General features: G+C 51.9%; 8 protein-coding genes across 8 annotated transcripts, besides 23 other annotated features; all 8 read right to left on the bottom strand.

The window, feature by feature from the left end:
- The first annotated feature begins 3 nt into the window (after positions 1-3).
- Positions 4-37: a microsatellite.
- Positions 38-130: 93 nt separating this feature from the next.
- Positions 131-152: a microsatellite.
- Positions 153-173: 21 nt separating this feature from the next.
- TraAM80_01474 (putative dynein light intermediate chain) lies at positions 174-1,445 on the bottom strand (the record flags this gene model as incomplete). Its single annotated transcript, XM_029378515.1, has 1 exon — positions 174-1,445. The coding sequence occupies one exon, from the start codon at positions 1,443-1,445 to the stop codon at positions 174-176; it is 1,272 nt and encodes a 423-aa protein (XP_029241624.1).
- Positions 1,446-2,579: 1,134 nt separating this feature from the next.
- Positions 2,580-2,596: a microsatellite.
- Positions 2,597-2,632: a microsatellite.
- A 421-nt stretch (positions 2,633-3,053) lies between these two features.
- Positions 3,054-3,095: a sequence feature (A-rich).
- Positions 3,096-3,306: 211 nt separating this feature from the next.
- Positions 3,307-3,344: a sequence feature (A-rich).
- Positions 3,345-3,434: 90 nt separating this feature from the next.
- Positions 3,435-3,505: a sequence feature (A-rich).
- Positions 3,506-3,549: a microsatellite.
- Positions 3,550-3,562: a sequence feature (A-rich).
- Positions 3,563-4,918: 1,356 nt separating this feature from the next.
- Positions 4,919-4,950: a microsatellite.
- A 63-nt stretch (positions 4,951-5,013) lies between these two features.
- Positions 5,014-5,049: a microsatellite.
- A 54-nt stretch (positions 5,050-5,103) lies between these two features.
- Positions 5,104-5,181: a microsatellite.
- A 31-nt stretch (positions 5,182-5,212) lies between these two features.
- Positions 5,213-5,294: a sequence feature (A-rich).
- Positions 5,295-5,438: 144 nt separating this feature from the next.
- On the bottom strand, positions 5,439-6,437 carry TraAM80_01475 (uncharacterized protein; the record flags this gene model as incomplete). The annotated part of the gene is made up of 1 exon (XM_029378516.1): positions 5,439-6,437. One exon carries the CDS (start codon positions 6,435-6,437, stop codon positions 5,439-5,441), a length of 999 nt encoding a protein of 332 aa, XP_029241625.1.
- A 215-nt stretch (positions 6,438-6,652) lies between these two features.
- Positions 6,653-6,672: a microsatellite.
- Positions 6,673-7,013: 341 nt separating this feature from the next.
- Positions 7,014-7,062: a sequence feature (A-rich).
- Positions 7,063-7,141: 79 nt separating this feature from the next.
- Positions 7,142-7,169: a microsatellite.
- A 141-nt stretch (positions 7,170-7,310) lies between these two features.
- Positions 7,311-7,356: a sequence feature (A-rich).
- A 276-nt stretch (positions 7,357-7,632) lies between these two features.
- Positions 7,633-8,292, bottom strand: TraAM80_01476 (Rab family, other; the record flags this gene model as incomplete). Its single annotated transcript, XM_029378517.1, has 1 exon — positions 7,633-8,292. One exon carries the CDS (start codon positions 8,290-8,292, stop codon positions 7,633-7,635), a length of 660 nt encoding a protein of 219 aa, XP_029241626.1.
- Positions 8,293-8,342: 50 nt separating this feature from the next.
- Positions 8,343-8,365: a microsatellite.
- A 518-nt stretch (positions 8,366-8,883) lies between these two features.
- TraAM80_01477 (uncharacterized protein) lies at positions 8,884-11,538 on the bottom strand (the record flags this gene model as incomplete). The annotated part of the gene is made up of 1 exon (XM_029378518.1): positions 8,884-11,538. The coding sequence occupies one exon, from the start codon at positions 11,536-11,538 to the stop codon at positions 8,884-8,886; it is 2,655 nt and encodes an 884-aa protein (XP_029241627.1).
- Positions 11,539-11,793: 255 nt separating this feature from the next.
- Positions 11,794-14,439, bottom strand: TraAM80_01478 (putative conserved oligomeric Golgi complex subunit 5-like; the record flags this gene model as incomplete). Its single annotated transcript, XM_029378519.1, has 1 exon — positions 11,794-14,439. One exon carries the CDS (start codon positions 14,437-14,439, stop codon positions 11,794-11,796), a length of 2,646 nt encoding a protein of 881 aa, XP_029241628.1.
- A 6-nt stretch (positions 14,440-14,445) lies between these two features.
- Positions 14,446-14,496: a sequence feature (A-rich).
- Positions 14,497-14,824: 328 nt separating this feature from the next.
- TraAM80_01479 (uncharacterized protein) lies at positions 14,825-16,291 on the bottom strand (the record flags this gene model as incomplete). The annotated part of the gene is made up of 1 exon (XM_029378520.1): positions 14,825-16,291. One exon carries the CDS (start codon positions 16,289-16,291, stop codon positions 14,825-14,827), a length of 1,467 nt encoding a protein of 488 aa, XP_029241629.1.
- A 40-nt stretch (positions 16,292-16,331) lies between these two features.
- Positions 16,332-16,357: a microsatellite.
- Positions 16,358-16,841: 484 nt separating this feature from the next.
- Positions 16,842-16,864: a microsatellite.
- Positions 16,865-16,897: 33 nt separating this feature from the next.
- On the bottom strand, positions 16,898-17,272 carry TraAM80_01480 (putative NADH dehydrogenase subunit NI8M; the record flags this gene model as incomplete). Its single annotated transcript, XM_029378521.1, has 1 exon — positions 16,898-17,272. One exon carries the CDS (start codon positions 17,270-17,272, stop codon positions 16,898-16,900), a length of 375 nt encoding a protein of 124 aa, XP_029241630.1.
- Positions 17,273-17,633: 361 nt separating this feature from the next.
- TraAM80_01481 (uncharacterized protein) lies at positions 17,634-19,523 on the bottom strand (the record flags this gene model as incomplete). Its single annotated transcript, XM_029378522.1, has 1 exon — positions 17,634-19,523. The coding sequence occupies one exon, from the start codon at positions 19,521-19,523 to the stop codon at positions 17,634-17,636; it is 1,890 nt and encodes a 629-aa protein (XP_029241631.1).
- A 183-nt stretch (positions 19,524-19,706) lies between these two features.
- Positions 19,707-19,735: a microsatellite.
- A 191-nt stretch (positions 19,736-19,926) lies between these two features.
- Positions 19,927-20,024: a sequence feature (A-rich).
- The last annotated feature ends 4 nt before the right edge of the window (positions 20,025-20,028 follow it).

The following is a 20,028-nucleotide window of genomic DNA, read 5'->3' on the forward strand; positions in this document are numbered from 1 at the left end:
TGTTATATATATATATATATATATATATATATATATAAACAAACAAACCAAAAATAGATACAGACAAAAAGGGGGAGAACAAGGAACTGCCGGCCGCCCCAGCTCCCCTCCCCCTTCACTCATAGCGCCGCATACGCACACACACACACACAGCCCTGCTCAGTGTAAAAGTGTCACTCCCTCTCTTTTTTCTTCAATTTGCCTCTGTCCTCGTTGTTGCTCTTTTCCCGCTTGAAGGCATTCTTCCTGTACTGTTCCAGTTCGTCTTCCTTCTGCTTTTGCACGGCATCGATGGTTGGCTCCCCAAACCCGTTTTCACCCGTGTCATACAAACGCTTCAAAAACGAGTCATTATGCGTTCGAGTCTCTGATTGCTTCGCCGAAAATGTGGCATCTAACGACGCCTTCCAGCGGTCAAGTTCCGTGTCTCCAGTGGACTGAAAACTCCCCATGTCGCATACTACCGGCTCGCCAATGTCAGCAAAGGTGTCCGCACTTGGAATGACAAGAACAGCACCGCGCTCAGGATCCAATTCAATGTGTTTTAAATCAAAGTTAGACACAAAAATGAGATGATTCATTACCGCGCGTAACTTTGTTGTGTCTGCCTCAGACGTGAATATCAAATAACAGCCGTACATGTGTGCAATAAAACGCATGCAGCGTACCAATGTCTTTAACATCGTCATGTCCCCTGCAAAAGCATCTAATTTGTTGCAGATAATAATGGTTGGAATCCCAGAAAGGCGCAGGCGATCCATGTCGGGGTGATCCATGCCCAGTAGACGCTTGGCTCGAGTCAGGAGCTTCTCCGGCGTTGTTGATCCCTTGGCACGCATCTTTTGCAATATCTCCATGACGCGGCGGTCCACACGCTTCACCCAGTACGCCACTGTATCCCACATGGTCGATGGCTCAGAACAATCAACCACAATAGCCAGCAGAATCGTGTGCACATTCTCCGGAGTAACAACCACATCGCAAAGCTGCGACAATTCCGTCCCTTGCGCCAATTCCCAGAAGTGTGCCACCTGTGGAATATGTCGGTCATTACGTCTTGCAAATGAGTAATCCAACGCGGTGGTGGGCTTTACCTTGAGAGAACTCTTTGGAATGGAGGAGCTGGCGGTGTTCATACCAGAAAAAAGACGACGCAGAATGCTAGTTTTCCCACCACCGGAGGTTCCAACAATCAAAGCATTTACCTCCGTCTGTGTCACCTGGTTATCCCTTGTGTTGAGTATTATGTTCTGCCACAAGTCCTTTGTAGAGTCAATGATGACATGTGGGATTGCTGGCCCCTCTTCAGGGGGCGTCGCCTCGCACTCGAGGTGCGCCGCATCTCCTTGCAGGGTATCGTTGAGAACACTGGGATTTACACCCGTGTCCCCAGGGCTGTCCTTCTTTTCCTCCTGAGCAGCGCTGCCGTACCCCTTCGTTTCCATCGCAATAAACGCTACCACTACCAAGTAGCTGACAACACGACACTCCACCCTTTTCTCTCAGAGAGAGAGCACGGGAACAGCGCACCTATATGGTGTTTTCTTCTCAGCTGTTGTTGCCTCTTTCCTACTTACAATCGCCTTCCTTCTCAGCCTTTCACACCCTACCCAAACAGAGGCTGTGACGAGGTCAGCGACGCTTAGGCCCAGGCCACACACGTGCACGCATACACCAAACCGGTAGTCGCCCAAAGTGAAGAAACAGAAGGAAGGAAAAAATACGCTGCCGTGTCAGTCTCAACAAGTTGGAGAGGGTGCTGTAAGATATTTTAAAAAGGGCGGCATCCACGAGAGGGCCACAGATGTAGATCAGCAAGAAACAACAGTGGTCAAACGTCTTAAGCAACATAGCAACCACGATCCTGTCGTGTTGTTTATCTCTCTCTCTCTCCACTGTGCCGCGTCCATCTCAGTGGATGGTTCTTTGTTTGCCACCTACAATTTTTGGTTTGGGTTTTGTTTGCCCTCCCGTTTTGGATAATGGAGGCAGTGAAAACGAACAAAAAAAAAAAGAGGGCTAGCAGACACTGTCACTACCCGTGTTTTTAACGGAGAGGCTGGCGGCGTTCAGCCACCGATGACCGGGAGGTGAAGAAGAGGTGGCAGCTGAAGGAGAATGCCAAAGATGGCAGAAGAGGAGGCGTAAAGGAAACACGGCAGACCAAGCCGAAGAAGCGGTGGCCTCTATTCCTCTTTTGTCATTCCTCAGCTTCTCCTCCATCCGCTGGCATCGCGTTTGTTTAAGTGGGGCAAATCCTCTCCGCGCCGCCTTCCCCTCTGCCCTCTTGACTGGGAAGCTTCACAGGGTGTCTCACAAACAAACACACACACAGAGGGATAAGAAAACAAAAAGATGAAAAAAAAAAGTGAAAAGGGCAAAAGACTTCTTATAAATAACGAGGGAGTCGATGTTTTCTTTGAATTTCTCACATTTTTTTTCCCCCTTTGTTTGCTTGCTTGCTTGCTTGCGTGTGTGTTCGTTTTTTTTTTTTGGGGGGGGGGGTTTCGAGTGTTTGTTTGTTTCTTCTGCTTCACGTGCCACACGTTGAAGCATTTTAGCGCGTCGGATGCCCCATGCACACACACACACACACGGCGGCAAATACACATACATATAGTACATATACATATGACTTTCAGTAATTAAATGGTTGCGTGTCCATCGAGTCATAAACGCGTGGCTGCGTCTTTGTTTTATTGTTCCCTGTGTCTTTTTGTTTTTAATTGCGTATTTGTTCCCTTGCCCGCTGCATTTGCGTTTGCACACGACACAAAGCATATAACAGCTTGGGAGAGAGAGAGGGGAGGTGAAAAGGAAGGGCACAAATACAGGAGCCTCTGGAACAGAATAAATAAAAAGTTAGCGGCATGTCTCCAAAAATGGCACATCCGCGGCGGGAGACCGCAGCCGTTAACCTGCGATCTGGACCAGGACGCGGTGTGAGGCACGACTCTGCCTGCCGCGCAGAAAGGGATGGGGGAGGCACTAAGGCACACGTACCCTCACGCTCAGAGTGAGAGGGGCGCCCACCGCCTCCACAGATTAGAGCGAACAAAAATAAAAAAAACAAATACGCAAAAATAAAAATAAAACCCGTCTGGCAAAGCTAAAAAAGAAATCCACACAAAAAGTACCTGAATGACTTCTGCTGCTCCTTCTGAGTGTCCCCACCTGCCCGCCCAACTTTCGCGGTGCAGAGAGAGATGTCCCGGCAGAAAGGGAGGCGGCATGACCCGGAGAGCCACGCACGCAGAGCAAAGAGTTCAGCACAAACCCTCAGCGGCCCAACATTGAAAGAGTTTGAAAAAAAAGCAACAAAAAACAAAAAAAATATAAAAAAACACACTGACGGCCTAAAGCCGTGGCAGTTTCAACAATGACAGCCGTGCGTCAGACAGGAGCAAGTCAGGAGCAGAATGAGGGTACAGAGTAAAAAAATAAAAAATAAAACAAAAACATACATAGCGAGGGAGAAAGAAAAAGAGAGAGAAGTCCCCATAATTATATATACATATATATAAACAATAAAAATAAAAAATAAAAATAAAAAAGAAATAAACGAAGAGGCCCGTCAGTCCTGGCGGAATACAATGCATGCAACCGGCCTGGACGGGTGCCGGGCCGTACACACTCGTACAGTGAGTAGTGTGTAAAAATACGCGTACGCTTAGTGGTGGTGGTGTCGGAAGAGGAAGTCGCAAAAAAAGAAAAAAAACACGCAGAAAAGGGCAGACTTACCCTTCCAACGGCACACACCCCATAAACGACGGCAACAGGGACGACGAAAGCTCATATGAAACACAAACAAACGCAGATACAACAGTAGAGATGACCGAACCAAACAAAAAAAAAAGCCAAACAAACAAAAACACACACACAAAGAGGGGAAAAAAACAACGACATCGGGGAGAGGGAAAATGTGTTAGTTCACGGGAGCACACGCGACAATAATTCAAATAACAAGCGTGTGCGAGGCACAGGAACGCGGCAAACAGACAGAGGCATCAAAGAGAAGCGGGCAAGCGACAGACAAGGGGCAACTAACCCCTGAAAAGCCATACACGCGCGCACGCGTGCATGCAACCCTTCGCTTTACCGTCACCGTGCAATTCCACCTACACACCACGTAATCACGCGCGCGTGGATAGACGGGACAGCAGCAGTCACGGCTGGCAAGCGAAGAGACGTGTCCTGTCGCAGCCTTTCATACATAAAGGGCCTCCGCCACGTCTATTCCTCTCGTTTCTCATCAACGTATTGTTATCATCATTTTTTGTTCTCCTTTTCTTTCCTGTTCGAACGCAGCCTCGTCTTCACGCCTGTGAGCAGCGCCAGTTGCGTTACTTTCTGCCCCACACAAATTACGACGGTTTCGCCCTTGTTTTGTTGTTGTTTTTATGCATTGTTTCAGCAATACTTCCTCGCAAACAGATAGACGGCGCGCCACAACCGGCGCAGCAGGCGGGGTAGTGGCAGTGGGAGAAGAGGAAGGAGAAGCGATGAAAAGTTCGGTGCGTCCTTCCTACCCATCACTCGTGGAGTGGGGGCGACGAAGGTCTTCTCTCCTCCTCGCTTGCCCCGTTGCGGCTGAATGTGCGCTCACGTGTCTGCTTTGTTGGGAGGCACAGCACCCTCCCGCACAAATCTCACCGGTTGTACCACCACACTTCACCGCGCCACCGCCATCAACTCACACACGCAAACACAAAGATACACACCTTTGTGTCTGTCTGTCAGCAGCCTTAATGACGCCGCTGATAGTCCCACGGGTAAATATCCGTCACTCCGCAGTACCACCCATTTCGCTGATGGGTAAATATAAAGAGAAACACAAAAAAAGGCACGGGCGCCTGTATGTACATTTAAAAAGGTATAAAAAAAAAAAAACGTTCGCATGGAAGTTGCTCAATAAATATTTTTTTCCTTTTTTTTTGTTTTTTTTTGTTTCGTTCTCTCTCACACATGTAGTTTACTTCCCTCCATGATGGAACTAACAGAAAAACCCAGCCAACACAGAAACACACACACACACACACGTACGCACACTCGTCAGATGTTTCAGTAACACAGTCGGGATTATTATTGCTATCATCGTTCCCCCCCTCCCCCTCCCCCTCTCCCTTCTCCTTTCCTTCTTTCTTTCTCGCTGAGTCTCCCTCACTGACCCTTCCCTCTTCCACCCATACACAAGGAGAGAGGTGGGAATGACAAATAAAACCAAAAGCAAAGTCAACAACAAGGAGTAAAAATAAATAAAGAGAGAACCACAAAAAGGAGATACAACACAAAAAACTTGCAGATCGTGTGAAAACAATACGCATCAAATACATCCCCTCTCTCTCACACACACACAATGAGAAAGGGAAAAAGAGAGCAAGATATCATGGAAAAATGAAGTAAAAAAAAAAAAAAGATGTAAGACTTCTCCTCCCCAGTCAGTGACAAGGCGCTGAGAGCCATGAGTCGTAGTTTGTAGGTGGACTGCAACACACGTCAGCGTACTCCTCCGTGTCACTGCTGCACGGTGAGCTGCTTGCCCATCCGCCGCTCTCTGGTAAGGAGTCAAGCGAAGGTGACAGAGCGTCGTCGAGCTCCACCGCAGGCTGCTCGGGACACGCGGTGAAAGTGGGTTCGTTCAGGTGCGCCACGTTCATCGCAATTGGCGACGTTCTGGCAACAACGGGCTTCTCCATCACCTCCCACTCAGTTGCCGTGCCAGCAGAGGAGGAAGTGTCCAGCGGGGGCACCTCGACCTCAGCTGGCAGAAAGTATTGTTTCTGCTTCTTCAGCTCATCCAGTTGTTGTAAAACCTTTTCCTTGTTCCGCTGCAACTCGCTGGCGCGAGAGACACTGTCAAAGAAAATGTTGCCCAAATCAAAAAGATACATTCTGTGGAACTTCATCCGCGCACTCAAATAGCCCCACTCATCAAGTTCCTCCAGAAGGCATTGAGAAACAGTACGCCACCGTCGCAGCGCCTGCAACACTTCTTCCTCTCCCGTACCGCGGTGACGTAGGTGTAAGAGGTGCCTGCGGCGCGCCTCGCTCAGTAAGAAAACAAGCGCGGTGCGCCCGCCACCAGGTGAAAGACTTTCCTCTTGCTGATGCTGCAGACGCCACCTACGAGACGCAGTGTCTTGTTCGCACGCGTAAGACCTCTGCTCCCCCTGCTTCACCCCCTGCGCACGGCCCCCGCAGCACACGCCTTCCTCTTTACTGTCATTGCTGCAGCCTACACCCGCCGTATTGCGGCAATACGGTCGCTGGCTGAAGACGTACTGTGAGCTCTCCTCGATCCCCGAGTCGTAGTCAAACTCTAAGTACTCCTCCTCCGCTGGAGAGACCTCCTGCGGCTCGACGCACGAGACCCACCCGGGTTGGGAGTCGACGACGTCCTGTTTTTCGTGTGAGCTGTAGCCCTCTTCGCACGGCATCAGGCACGACGGACGCGCCCAAAGCGAAGCGGGTAAGCAAACAGTAGAAGTAAATTTACGACCCCGCCGGCTGCCACAACTCAAACCGCTGTACAGCACACGTTGGCCCGGAAACACGCCTAACACAACAACCGCCACACAGACACACAAAATAAATAAAAACACTATAAAAACTAAAAAGGAACGTAAAACAAATTGAAAGCACACACTTAAAGATATATATATATATATATATCTTACTTGCTGGCCTGCACCGCGGTCGACGGTGGTGTCAACGGCTTGTGTGGGTTGGTTCGTTGATCGGTTGGTTGTGCGTGTGTGGAGTTTCTGCTCTCCACGCGTGTTCCCTCTCTTGCCCGAGTGGCCCTGGACCCGCAACCCTACACGTACTTCTTCGTTCACGCCTATCCTCCTTGGTTGGTGCCCGTCGCAACGTCACCTTCCTTTGCCTGCTGCAGCCAAAAACACGCCGGCACCTCGGAGGAATGCAAGAGGAAAAAACGTCGTTGCGTTCACGCAGCCGAACAATATATGAAGGTAGATGTATTTATGTGTGGCAGTAACTATTTGCAGCGTCACACAAACAAGCCACACAGGCAAACAAAAAAAAAATGCACACACACAACGCAGCAAGAACGACAAAATAAGGCTCAATGAAAAAAAAAATCTACACGAGTTATACGCCAATAAACAACCTCAAAAAAAGAGAGAAAGAGAGAAAGAGAGAAAGAGTAATGCCATCAAACAGACCAGTCGGGGGGGATTCTACGCAGGCATCAGGCAAAACAGGAGTCAGCAGGAAAGAGAGACAGGGGGGAAGCAATACGGGCACCTCTACATCTACACGCAGCGCACCTTTCAGAGCGTGCGACCAAACAACTAAATAAATAAACGAAGAAAAAAGAAAAGAAAAAAAAAAGATATCCTCTTCATACTGCTGCATCACCCACATGTAATATTAATCTCCCTGGATGCAAAGTGCTTGTCTTCTACCTGTCTGCCCGGCAAGGGCGACTCCAAACTGGACCGGCAAATGAATGGCACACGCGAGTGCGCCCGGCGACAACGCCCGCACACACGCAGAGAGCATACCACTATTCTGCATCTCACCCATTCTTCTAATCCCTCCCCCTCTCTCCAATCCGGTCACCACTACCAAGACGCATTCAGCCAGCGAACCGTCCGCCCATCCACCTCAACGCACCACCCGAGGTACATCTCCAGCCTCGCGCTCCTTCCGCAACAGCTCATCTTCCTCGGCTAGTATGCGTGAGAGAATAATCTGTTCCACCATGGCATCAAATGCCTCCTTAAAGTTGCTGCTCTGATAATCTAATGAAGTCTCAATGGCGCGCACACCCCTCAGTTGTTTGGGCAGCGCAGGAATGGCGTTGTCGCCAACAGCCAATTCCGGCATCGAGGAGTGATGCGAAAAAACCAAGGAGTGCTTGTCCGAAACACGCATCTTAAAATTATTGCTTTCGTCCAGCTTGTCCTGATCGAGTGCAAATTTCTTGTACCACAGCAAGAGCTCCTTTTCCGACCCCCGAACTTCCGGGTTAAAAACGTAAATAATGCCATCCGCGTTGGCCGCCACGGCCAACCACCCTGCCTGATGTTTGCTGCTGCCGCCAAGATCCCACAGCTGAACGATGGCCCGCTTTGGGCCTGCAACATGGCGGCCGCCCACCTGAAGGTTGTCGAGGCCTATCTCCACCTCCAGTACGCGGAGGGGGTTGGTCTCGTAGTACTCCTTCGTCGGCGTATCGCGGATCCCGGCGAGGAAGTTCGCAATGGTGGATTTTCCCGACTTGCTCGGGCCCAGGACGAGTATTTTCACCTTTTCCTCCGACATGGCCTCACTCAATTTATGCTACCACCTTCGGTTTGCTGCCCACTGTGCCACTTTCTATCTCTCTCTCTCTCTCGTTGGATGCGTGGATGTGACTGGAGCACGTGTACACCTGCCTGAAACGCAAGGGACGCACACCACCGCCTCCCCCTCCCACGAATTCACTGCAGAGCAGAAGCAAAGGCAAAAAAAAAAAAACGTTCAAAGGTTGGGGTGTAGTTCACCCGCACTAAGGCGGCAACGCAAAGAGAAAAATGTGGCAGCAAGCCTATGCAAATGCACTTCTCTCTCCCTCTCAACCATCTGCTGCAAGCAGAGACATGAGAAAAGTGGAAAGAGTGAGCAGACGCGAGGGTGGTAGAATAAAAACAAACAAAAAAAACATACACACAAAGCAAAACTAGAAGACAACAGCAACACAAGCAACAACCACTTGAGCTAAAACAAGCATTTTTTTTTTTTCAGATGGACATATACATGAGTACCTCCAAGTACAACTTCACTTAGCCCCAGAGGGGCACATAGATGGGGAGTGAATACCAGCAGCAAACGAACAAAAACAAAAAAAATGCAGGCACCTCACAATTGGCCTTCCTACTTTTCCGCCTTGTTTCCCTCCTTCAGCCGTGCCAGTAACGCCCCCACCGATAGGTCAACAGACGGGTCGGCGTAGCGGATAATACCACTTGCCGTCATGGAGGCCGGACCCCATACCGCGTGGCGCCTCCCATCCAGAGATTCAACCAGACAGGTGTAGCGACGAAAGTCCAACTCTCCGTGGCCCCCAGAAAATTTGTTCCACTTCTCTTGTAGTGCAGAAAGAAGTGCATTATTTTCCTTAGAGGACGCCGGACGAGTTCCACGGCGAATAAGTAACTTACTGCGTAAGTACTTGGCCACTGCCATCACCGGCACGCACGGCACATGCTCTAGCACCAGGGAAGCCTTACCTGCTCGTAGATCATCCCAAGATGAAAGCGCCACCCGAATCGCGGGGAGCCAGTATTTTACATCCTCAGCGGCAAAGTGGTTTATCGCCTCGTACAAAAGTTGATGTTCGCTCACAACGCTTGCGCGAGTGGAGTACGTGCAAAAAACATCTTCTATTGTTTGCCAGGAGTCCTCCACATCGTCGCAGATAAATTCATACAAGAGGTGCTTGAAGAGCGTGTTCCATAAGGCGCCGCCGTTCTCCACGGTAAAAGATGCCGAAGACAGGAATAAACGTTCTGGTAGAATAACATTGTAGTTTAGTAACTCGAACGACTGCGTTTGATTCCCGGCATCATTTCGAGCCGCGTCAAGCAACTGCTGTAGCCAAGACAAGGGATAGGAGGGATACATGGCAACTAGGACGCTCGCAAATTGAACCATGGGTATGAGACCCTGCGGCTCACCTGTTGAAACCCGTTCTATATCCAAGAAACGACAGATTGAAATTAGTATGGCGACATCAAATTCCAGCATACGAAAAAGATTTGCGGTTACATGCCCTCTTGCCACTAATCCAAAGGCACGCGTCAGCGATCCACAACAAGGACTACGAGAAACCGCGTCTATTGCGTAGGTCACAGCAAGGTGCTTATTGGCCTTGTCCAAGGCACCATGTTGAAACGATGCCCCTTGGGGGGCATGGGAGTCGAGACCGCTACGGTGAAATGCCTGCAGCACATAGTCGCGAGTAAAGGCATCCAAGGGTTTTGCCTCCTCCTTCCGCCTCCATTCAGAGAGAATGGCATACACAATGTTTTCTGCAACAAGTGGATTAACGCAAACATACTCCACGCTGGAAAAGGAACGTAAGTGTTCAGGGGTCGTTGGGTTGTTGCCTGCCCTTGAAAGCCAAAAGCGGCACAGCGTATTGCTGTTTGCAGCGACATTGGGCTCCAAGAACTCTTTGTTGTTTGTGCCAGAATCACGCTTCCTCTCCAATTCAGTGTCTTCCTTAGATTCTGCTGCGGTCGGGGGGCTCGTCGCATCTCCTTCTGGGCCCTGTAACGCGGAAGAATGTTCCTTCATGACCTTGTCAATATGGAGAAACACCTCCGCTGCCTTCTCAAGTCGCTTCTCACGGAATGAGTCCCACCAGCTCTGAAGCAAAGGGTGACGGTTCATAAAGACCGACATCAAAACATTGCGAGTGATTTGAAGTTCCCGCTGATACCGCTCGTTTCGATGCGTTTGAACCAAAATTTCATTGTCATGCTTTTGACACGCCACCGCGTTGGCAATGTTATGATCCGTGAGCACCGAGAGGCGGGCAGCCAGCTCCACACACTGCTGGGCATACTTCCCATTCAAGGTCATAAGTTCCTGAAGTCGGCGAGTCAGTTCATCCCGCCCCTTTTGCAGCGCCGCCACTTCCCCCTGCAACTCATCAACGGCCTTTTCGTTTGCAGCGCGTGCAATTAACTGCTTAACATAGCACGCATCATTTTTATCGTCGCCAGGCATTATGGAAGGATCATCCGCAATCTCCCTTGCGTGGGACAGGGCAAATTGATGCTTAAGCAGACCCTCCAACTTAGCCTCCCGCGCCTGGGAGGCCACGATCTCCGCCTTGAGGTGGTCGCGCTGCATGGCAGCCTCATCCACTAATTTTGCCATACGCACCTCCATCATGCGCATGCGCTCGTGTGCAGTCGCCACCTCCTCCTTTTCAGTGGCACTCCACAGCGGCAAGCAATTCTGCGTGACCCCGCCTCCGCTTGGGAAATCCACCTTCTTCTCCAGCAATTCGTCGATGAGGCCAAAGAGAAACCCCAGGGTTTTCTGCAGAATGGGCCGATAGATCCCGGAATTGGAGGTAAAGAGTGCAAGTGCCGCCCGCGCCAACTCCACCTTTGTGATCCGTCGCCGCAAAGCCGACGGATTCAGAGACCTGTCCGAAGCACTCATCGCGTGCAATTCCGCGTCTGGTGCATTGCACACACTCCGCCGCTCCACAGCAGCATCATCATCCTCCTCGTCCGAATTGCGATCCAGCTCTGTCAGCCATAATGGGTACGGCCCCTTCGCCTTTCTCGCCACCCCACGGTTGCCCTCACTGCCTACCCCACCAATGCAATCACCAACAGTGCGTTCCTTATTACTGTTGGCGACCGCAGCCTCCACGGACGCCATGAAGAGGTGCTTGTGTTTGCTGCTTCCCCTCTTGCGGTCGCGGTCCATCGCGCCCAGCTCCTCCGCACCGCTGGCGGAGTCCCAGGTGGCCAGTACATGCTGCAGCTGTTGGAGCAACGCAGTCATTGCCCCCGCAACACACACCCTCTGTGAAAAAGAGCGAGAGAGCGGGTGACCGCAAACAAACAAAAAAAAAAAAAGATGAAGCATGACCTGGGCCCCCTGCGGTTGCCAAGCTTTTACCCGCCCACTTACCACATCCCACTCCAAATAAGAGGGAAAAGGCGGTGAGCAATCACAAAAGACAAAAACAAGGATGAAAGTGTCCACAACAAAAAATGTACTTTTGTGCCCACTCCAAGTCTCATTGATCCTCCCATGTCAATCTTTCAGCAGCGCCCAGAGATTTTCCATCCACTGCATCGTCGGCCCTCGAACGGCGTCTTCACGTGACGCCGCCGTGGCCTCGTGGAAGCACCGTTCCACGGCGCCCAGCACCTCTCCCAACCTCATCATTTCTGGCGATCCGCCCCCTCCGTCGATGAGGCCATGCGGCAAAGTGTCACTGGTGTGGAGTTGTCCCAGCACGATAGACTCCAAAAGCTCCATAAACCCGCCTGACGTCATCCCCATTAAGGTGTATGGCTTCTTGACTTTACTGGAGGAGTGGAGAACACGTTGCAACAGCAACAGGCGGGTCACTACGGGGGGAAGCGTCTGCAGGATGTTGTGCCATTCCCCCACTGGTCTCTCGTGCACCTCCTCCGGCAAGCTGTACCACACTGTCAGCTGGTGCAGCTGTCCCTTAAGGGACACGGTGCTACGACCAACTGTCCCATGCGTAGATGTCGGTCCAAATGACAGTACCACATGCGTAATTTGTTGCAGGCAGTTAATCAGGTGCTGCTGTGTGCTTGTCGTAAAGGGGTAGACCAAAGCGACCGCAACGATGAGTCTCGCAAGGAGTTTATTTGTAAGTCCCCTAGATTGCTCATCCAACATGGGTGTTTGTGGCTCAAACAGGTAATAAAAATGGGACATGAAGTGTCCCATTTGGCTGTGCAGCTGCCCTATTCCCGCCGCCGCCTGCTCGGGTGTCCCGTCCACGCACATTAGGACGGAGTCTAGAAGCAGCACCGCCAGAGATTTAAAGAAAGGTTGTACAACATGTTCACTCATGGAAGTAAACTCTTTTGCAAGATCCCGGAGCTGATGATACTTGTCCATCACCACGTTCTGATCACTTGAGGCATATGCAAGCTTCTTCTTCTGTTCCTCGTGTCCTGCGCCAGCGGGAGCCCATCGTTTATTCACAAACCCCGCAGTAAAGGCATTGCCCTCTTGTAGCAAGGCCAATACCGCTGTCAAATCAGTGCAAAGCTGCGTGCATGCGTTGCTGACACAAATGTGGAGCAGCTGAGACACTGTCGCATCACCAGACACAGCGGGAAGTGGGGAAAGTGGCCATTTCCCCGTCGCCGCAGTGACTGGCTGCATAAAGGCGGTAAGACATTGGAGGATGCAATTCAACACGACAGAAAGCGTGTGAGAATTCTGTCGGTACATCATCACATCTTGTGTTGCCAACATGGTGTACGCGCGTGTATCCAAGGCATGAGCTGCCGCAGGGACTTCGGGTCGTTGGAGATCAACAACGACATTTACCGTGGATCGGCCGCCCGCAGTTGGAAGAATGGTCTGGAGCTTTGAGAGTATGTGATGCAGTCGTTCACGGTGGCGGTCAAGAATGTGCGCGGCAAAGCGCTCATCTACCTCCCGCGTGACTTGTGAAAGCCAAGCCCGCTTCAACTCTTCAGAAGCAGCGGCAGTAGTATTAGTAGCAGTGGTAGAAGTTACTTTTTGGACAAATAAAGATGACCCCGTCGCTTGCTTCGCTGCAGCCGCATCATATTCTACCAGGCAATCCAATATTTTCAGGAGCTCATCCATGCTGCCGAGAAAACAGTTTAGTAGACTATGGTAGTGCATCACGTCCGCTGCCAGGGCGGCGAGGAAGCTTGGACGCTTCTGAACTGCCTGTAGACGCTCCCGGAGCTTCTCCGTGACAATCTGCCAGTAATCACCCAACACCGATGTTGGGCTTTCCACGGCACTAAGGTACGGTGTTTGTGTGGTGGGATCCACCCTTTTCACCAGGACGCACCAGACTGCGACAACCACCTGGGTGTGCTGCGACACATTCGCGAGGGCTGATTTGATGTGGGTGAAGAGAACCTCACGCGTCCGCAAATTTACATCGTTGGCGGTGGTGCCAGTTCCATGACTAACCTCGTCTATCATGGCTTGCAGGTCCAGGTCCCGCATTAGCGAGCGTATCACCTCACGCTTCTGCTCCGTCATGAGGGTGCCAAGTACGCGAGGAAGACTCCCCAGAGTAAAGAGGCACTGCAAAGAAATGGCTACACCCGATGCGTCCTGAGCATCCCCACGCCGCAGCATTTCCTGAGCCTTTGTGCGAATGGTGACTGCAGCACGCTCGACGGCGTCCATGCGGGCATCCACAACCTCGATCCCTTTGAGGTTACTAGCTTGGAGGAGTTCTTCCACCTCCCGCAGCGTGCGAGAAGCGCGGGCAAGGTCTTGCGGAAGCTGACTCTTTAGACGCGTTGTAAGGTCAAGAAACCTCAAAATACTCCGCAAGGTCGTTAGGGCGGCACTCGTGTTCTGCAACTTTGTGATGTTCGCGTTGATGATGCGGTACGGCTCCTGTACGGTGTGTCGAAGTCTACTCGTGGAGTTCACAAGGGAGGCAGTGGCTTGACGCACTGCAGCCACGTCTCGCTGTGCTCGGCAGGCGGCTGTGACCTGCTGCAGCATGTCCTCTGTGTTCTCCGAAAGTATCTTATGAACCTCCTCCCGCACAGCCTTGGCGCAGGACGCGAGACGCGCCTGCTCCGCCTGGCAGTTGGAGGCGTGGAGGGCGTAGCGCAGGTACGCCTCCTCGTCAAAGTCAGAGCTCATCAACGTGCTATCGGCGAACATGACTGCTAGTGGCAATTCCTGCATAAAGGAAAACAAAAAAGAAACAATAATACAACCAACAACAAAACACACACATAACACGCTTGAAGCATCCAACAACGGAGGGTCAACCAAAATAAAAATATAAAACGCATTCCCACTTCTCTTTCGCCCTTTTTCGGTAAAAAAAAAAAAACTGCACTTTTTTCTTTTCGTTTTTTTTTCTCCCCTTTGTTTCCCTTGCTCCCGGCTTACGTACTGCTCCTTCCTTCCTACCTCGCCCATCCTCGCACCACGCTGGAAGGAACCCAAAAAGAAAGAGTCACAAGAGGCAGCCGACTAAGCGGCAGTGCCTTAAGCACACACACATACACGTACGCAGGCAAGCACGCGCGTGGGCGGCATCTTCATGCGTTGTTCGCACCAAAAACTACAAAGGCGCAGAACCATCTCTGTGATCACACAACAATCGCTCCCGCGCCTTGGAAATCATCTCCTTCAGCGTGTCGTCAACGCAACGGCTGTCCGCAGACAACGTGGCCACGGCGTCCAAGAAAAAGGTTCTAGAATCATCTGGGACAGTGGAACGAATCCGCAACATGGCCTGCAACAAAACTCGCAGATTGGAGATGTCGTCCGCGGTGATGCATCGTCCAGCCTGCGCAAGGGCGTAGAGGAGACGACTTGTGACTGCTACGCTGTGGGCATTCTGGAGGTATCGTTGTAGTGGTGCACCACAGAGCAGGTCTATGGCCTCTTCAACACCCGGTGAGACACACTTAAGGCGGACACAAGAGACCATCGTAAGGGCAAAGTTGAGACCATCTAGTGAATGCAGCACTGCATTCACTAGTGTCAAGACAACCTCTTCACACCCCACAACGTAGAAGTGTGCCAGTGCCTGCACAGTCATAGATACGGCAGATGGGGTGATGTCCCGCTGTGGTCCAGTTGGCCCTGTTGAATGTGATGCCTGGGAGGAGGACAAAACTCGCATTAGACGCAAATGACGGTACGAGCACATGTGAAACGCCTTCAAGATGTACGCAATCTCAAGTGGTGTGAGTTGCGGTGCCAGATCCATGGAGCGTCGAGCAACGCTGTTAAGAAGTTCACGTGGGCCGCAGCACGTCAAAGCGACCACCCGACAGACATCCAAAATCATTACTTTCGCTTCAGCTGCGTCTTCACAGAGTTCTATGTCATTGCAGAGTCGCTTTTCCGCCACGACAAGAATCTGTTGGGCCTCCTCGAAGTACGTCTCGGCCAGCATGACGGCACATTGACGCACATCCGTGAGTGGGGTGTCAGCAACCGTCTTGACAACGGTGTCAGTAAGAATTTTTATGAGTTTTGCGTCGCCCATCCCAAAGCGGTGCAGCAGCCGAAGAATATAAATGGCCTCTCGTGGAAGTAACTCCGGTGCCACCTCCCGCAGGCGCGGGAGCAAAATCTCAACAATCTCTGCTGTTTGCGGGTGTCTCAATTTGGACAGTATGAGGAAAAAGGAGGACATGGCCACCGCGTCCAGGAGAAAGGCGTTTTTGGTGTGCTGATTAATGAGAGCGTAGGTGGCGGGAAGACTCACGGCGTCGAAGTAGGCGGCGACGCGAAGCGCACGCTGCGTGTGCACAAAGCGAGGGTCCTCCTCGGTAGAGAGAAGTGGAAGAGCGCGCAGAATTTGCACCGCCTCCGTCCGCAGCGCGGGATCAAACGTGTGCTGGTGTCGCTGCTGCAGCGCCACGAGCTCGGTCACCCGCTCCACGGCCAGACGCCCCGTGGGAGACAACTTGCGCTCCTGCGCCCGCATAACGGAGTTGCTGAAACTCTGCCTATGGACTTTGGACCGCATCCGCACGGCGATGTCCTTCGCCATTTTCTCAAAGGGGCCACCCATCCTTACTGGGCCTGTCTCCGCCTCCCTTTGCCGCCCCAGCTGTGTGTGTGTGTGTGTGTGTGTGTGAGGATTGTGGTCTCCCTCCGAGCCACGGGCAGCAGCCCAGCCCTTGCCGAGTAGCAACAGCGCAACGACCTCCTCGACACACAGGCAGAAAGAGATAGAGAAAGTGGAGAAGGTAAAATGCATGTATGCACGCAGAGACGCACCATTGGGCAAATGGGGAGAACTTTTTTTTAAAAAAAAGGTAAATAAAAAAAAAAGAATGAAAAATCAGAAAACTCAACGACGAGCTTTGCCTCCCGCACATCCAGTCGATCCGGGAAAGCGAGCTTCTCGATGCTACAATTATGCATATAAATATATAATGCATTACGGTTTCTGTTGGTTTTGTTGCCGTTTCATACTACGCCCCTCTATGCGCACAGCATGGCGTGTGCAATGTCAACGCCAACTATGTCCCCTCCCCCCTCCCCTCTTCCTCTGTTTCCCTTGCATACAACTGCCCTTGTGCCACACTAGTGCGAATCATAATACTGCTAACACTGTTGCCCCCGCCGCCGCCGCCGCCGCTCCTCCTCCACCACCCGCAACTCGGCTGTAAAATTATGCCGTAAGGGCCACTTTGGCTCTGCGTGGAGCCGAGTTGCGAGGGTGCATGCGTGGTTTCTGACCGGGGCCGTCCACACCCTCCGGCGTCCGCTGACCTATATCCGCTGGCGGCGATACTTCTAGTTTGGAGAGAAAACTCTCCGTGTAGCCAAAGGAGATAATGGCAGGCTGGTTCACTAAGTCACCGCCATCGTCGGTGCGGGGCCGTTCAATCACGGCGTGGTTCATGCCGTATGTGATGCATGCTTCCATGATGTCCTCGCACTCCCCCTCCGTGGCGCCCGCCAGCCGAATCATGCGCTGGTCGGTCGGGGTGTAGTTGATGTACATGTGTGGCTCACCGAAGGAGAGCTCCTGGATGGTGAACATGCAGAAGGGGTTAAGCAGCCGCAGCTCTGGAAGGTTGTTGCGCTACAAGTTGCGCACGCCAAAGCAGTTGGGGTCCTTGGGGTTCAGCCAGACGGTGAGCGACGCCACACACGGCGTGAAACGGGCCCGCCACGACATAACTCTTCGTCACCCGCAAAAAACCTCTGCAAGAACAAACCACAAAGCAACGCAAATAAGGAAGAAAAAAATACTCCAAAACAGCAAGGGAGTACCCGCAGAGGTGCAATCAAGACAGTGCTGGTTGTGTTTCCTCTCCGAAGCTTCCTTGAACCCCGCAGCTCCATCCCACTCCCGACTCTCTGTACATACAAGAGCACCAGCGGTGACTGGTGCGTGTTGTTCACTTCTTGTTTCGAGAAGACTTCTTCTTTACCTCATCTCCGGGCTCTTCAGTCTCGAGAGGAGCCCGTGGTAGCAGAAGCAGCCGCCAGTAGAGCATGTCGCTCAAATCCCGCTGCACCGCCCGCAGGCCCGGATCGCCGCTGTGCAGAATCACAAAGGTGCGTAATGTGATGGCGGCACAATAAAGCTCCGGTGGCTGTACCGCGCAGCTCTGAAGTGTCGACATCTCACTCTCCTCCGCAGGCTCGCGAAGCGACAAAACACGCAGTGCCTCACGCGCACCGTCCAAAGTCACCTTCCGGTTATTTCCAAGATTGACGCAGCGCAAAACAGTATTGCCGGGTACCCGCACGGTGTGCTCCATTCGAAAGCAATCACGGTCAAACGGTGATGTGGGGCGGGACAAGACGGGCTCTGTCTTTTTGGCTTTTGCTTGCGTGCCTTTTTTAGACTCCTTCTTTTCCTCGCCAACAGCAGGGTATTTGGTTTGGTACCACGCCGTGTAAACCTCTTGGTAGCTTGGGTACGTTGGGGGAGGCGTGGTCGCCAGCTGCCGTTCTTGCATCGTCGCATCACGACGCAAGAGATACCGCTTGCGGTACATCTGCAGCTTCTCGAATGGCATTTCCTGCATGCGAAAGCAGTCCACCAAACTAAGGAGTCCCACGTCCCCAATATCATTATGACCCAAGTCCAGTGCTTGTAACGTGCGGTTCTCCTTCAGCATTTGTGCAAGAGCCACAGCGCCATCATCGCCAATGCAGTTGCCCCACAAATTGAGGCTGACGAGCTCACTACGTGGATGACAAAGCAGCAACGATGCCATGGTTGCAGCATCGTCGTTTGTAATACCGTTCCCCCGTAGGCTCAGGTGCTTTATGCCAGTCAGCAACATAGCGGCCCACCCACGTGGGACAAGAACAGGGTTTTCCTTGTCAATCTGTGCAAGGGTATCCTGCTGCTGTTGAAGCTGTGTCTGCCTCTTAGAGTCTATTTTTCCCTTCCGTCCCTTTTCCTCGCGAGCCTGTTGCTCGAGCGACAACAGCAGGCCTTTGAAGCCTCTGTACTCTGTGGGGAGAAAGGTGGGTGCGTCGGCGCCAATCCATTTCTTCAGCAACTGTGAACTTCTTGTGCCCGTTACGGGGCCTCCACTTCCCAGCATACAAGAGCGATGTAGACTCCCCGTCATGGAGTCTGCGAGTGGTTGGCTCAACGAGAGGTCATGTGCGGGATACACAAGCGCCGCGCTTTCCACCCGTGTCGATGTTCGGAGACTTGATGGGGAAGTGATGGTGGGATCCGTGTAGAAGCCTGAATTGAAGGTACCGTTGAAGTCAATTGTTACAGAGGCCACGCGGCGACTCGTGTAGATCGCCTTTACAAGCATAAAATAGCTCTCCTCGGACAACCCACAGCCAACAAACTCAACGGAAACAAGTGAGACGCAATACGGTATGGCGAGCGCCAAAGGTCTGACGTCACGCTCGTTGAGGCAGAACTTGAGGTGGCGCATCGAGATAAATGTAAGCGTCGGCGGAGCTGCGGCGGGGGAAGGCATTCCCGCGTTGTCACGTGTGGAACCCTTTTTTTTGGTTCTCACACTCCCAACGGACGTGCTACGTCCCAAGGAAACGGCCGCACGCGTTGTGGCAGAGGGAGGATTGGTGGATGTTAACGGCTGCACTGCGAACAAAGACGGATCCGTTGTATCCAGGTTGACGAGGGCGTTGCGGTAAGGATGCGCCGCGAGGTATTTGGCCCCCTCCTCATGTCGTCGCTCCTCGTCGGTGAAAATGGACTGGTACAGCTCCTCCCGCTCAGTGACGCCAAGTGCGTGGCAGTAGGCCCCGTAGTCGGAGCGGAGCACGCCTGACGGCTCAAAAAGCATTCCTTTTACGCCTCAAGTAAACGCACGCAAACAAGGAAGAGAGAAATATCGCGTAGGGGCAACTGTGGCAGAAGTCCCAAAGGGAGCTGCTGCAGGAAGAGAAAAAACAACAACACATTTCAAATCGCGCCTCCTCCAGACGCGTCTATCGCTTAACTCTGAGGTTTTTTTGTAAAAGCCGAGCCCCCTCCCCCCCCCCCCCCCTGCCTCCCGCACAACTTCTCCGCCATAGAAATGAGAGGGGGATAAATAAAGAGTCGGCGAGGTCGTAGGGTAAGAAGGTGGAGAGTTCAAGTCTACATATGTGTTACATTGTCTCGCGCACTTCGCTCTGTCCCTAATGTAGTCTTCGTGCATGCACGTGATTCATCTACCGAAGGTGGGACAACTTCGGTAGAAAGCGAAAAAAAAAAAAAACGACAAAGTAAAAAGCAACCAAAAATAAAAAAGATAAACAGGGATAAAGCCCATGCTAAAAGAAAAAGAAAAAGGAAAACAAAAGGGT

Source organism: Trypanosoma rangeli (genome assembly GCF_003719475.1).
Source record: "Trypanosoma rangeli strain AM80 chromosome Unknown Tra_15.4_contig_00030, whole genome shotgun sequence".
In the NCBI taxonomy this organism is placed as follows: Eukaryota; Euglenozoa; class Kinetoplastea; order Trypanosomatida; family Trypanosomatidae; genus Trypanosoma; species Trypanosoma rangeli.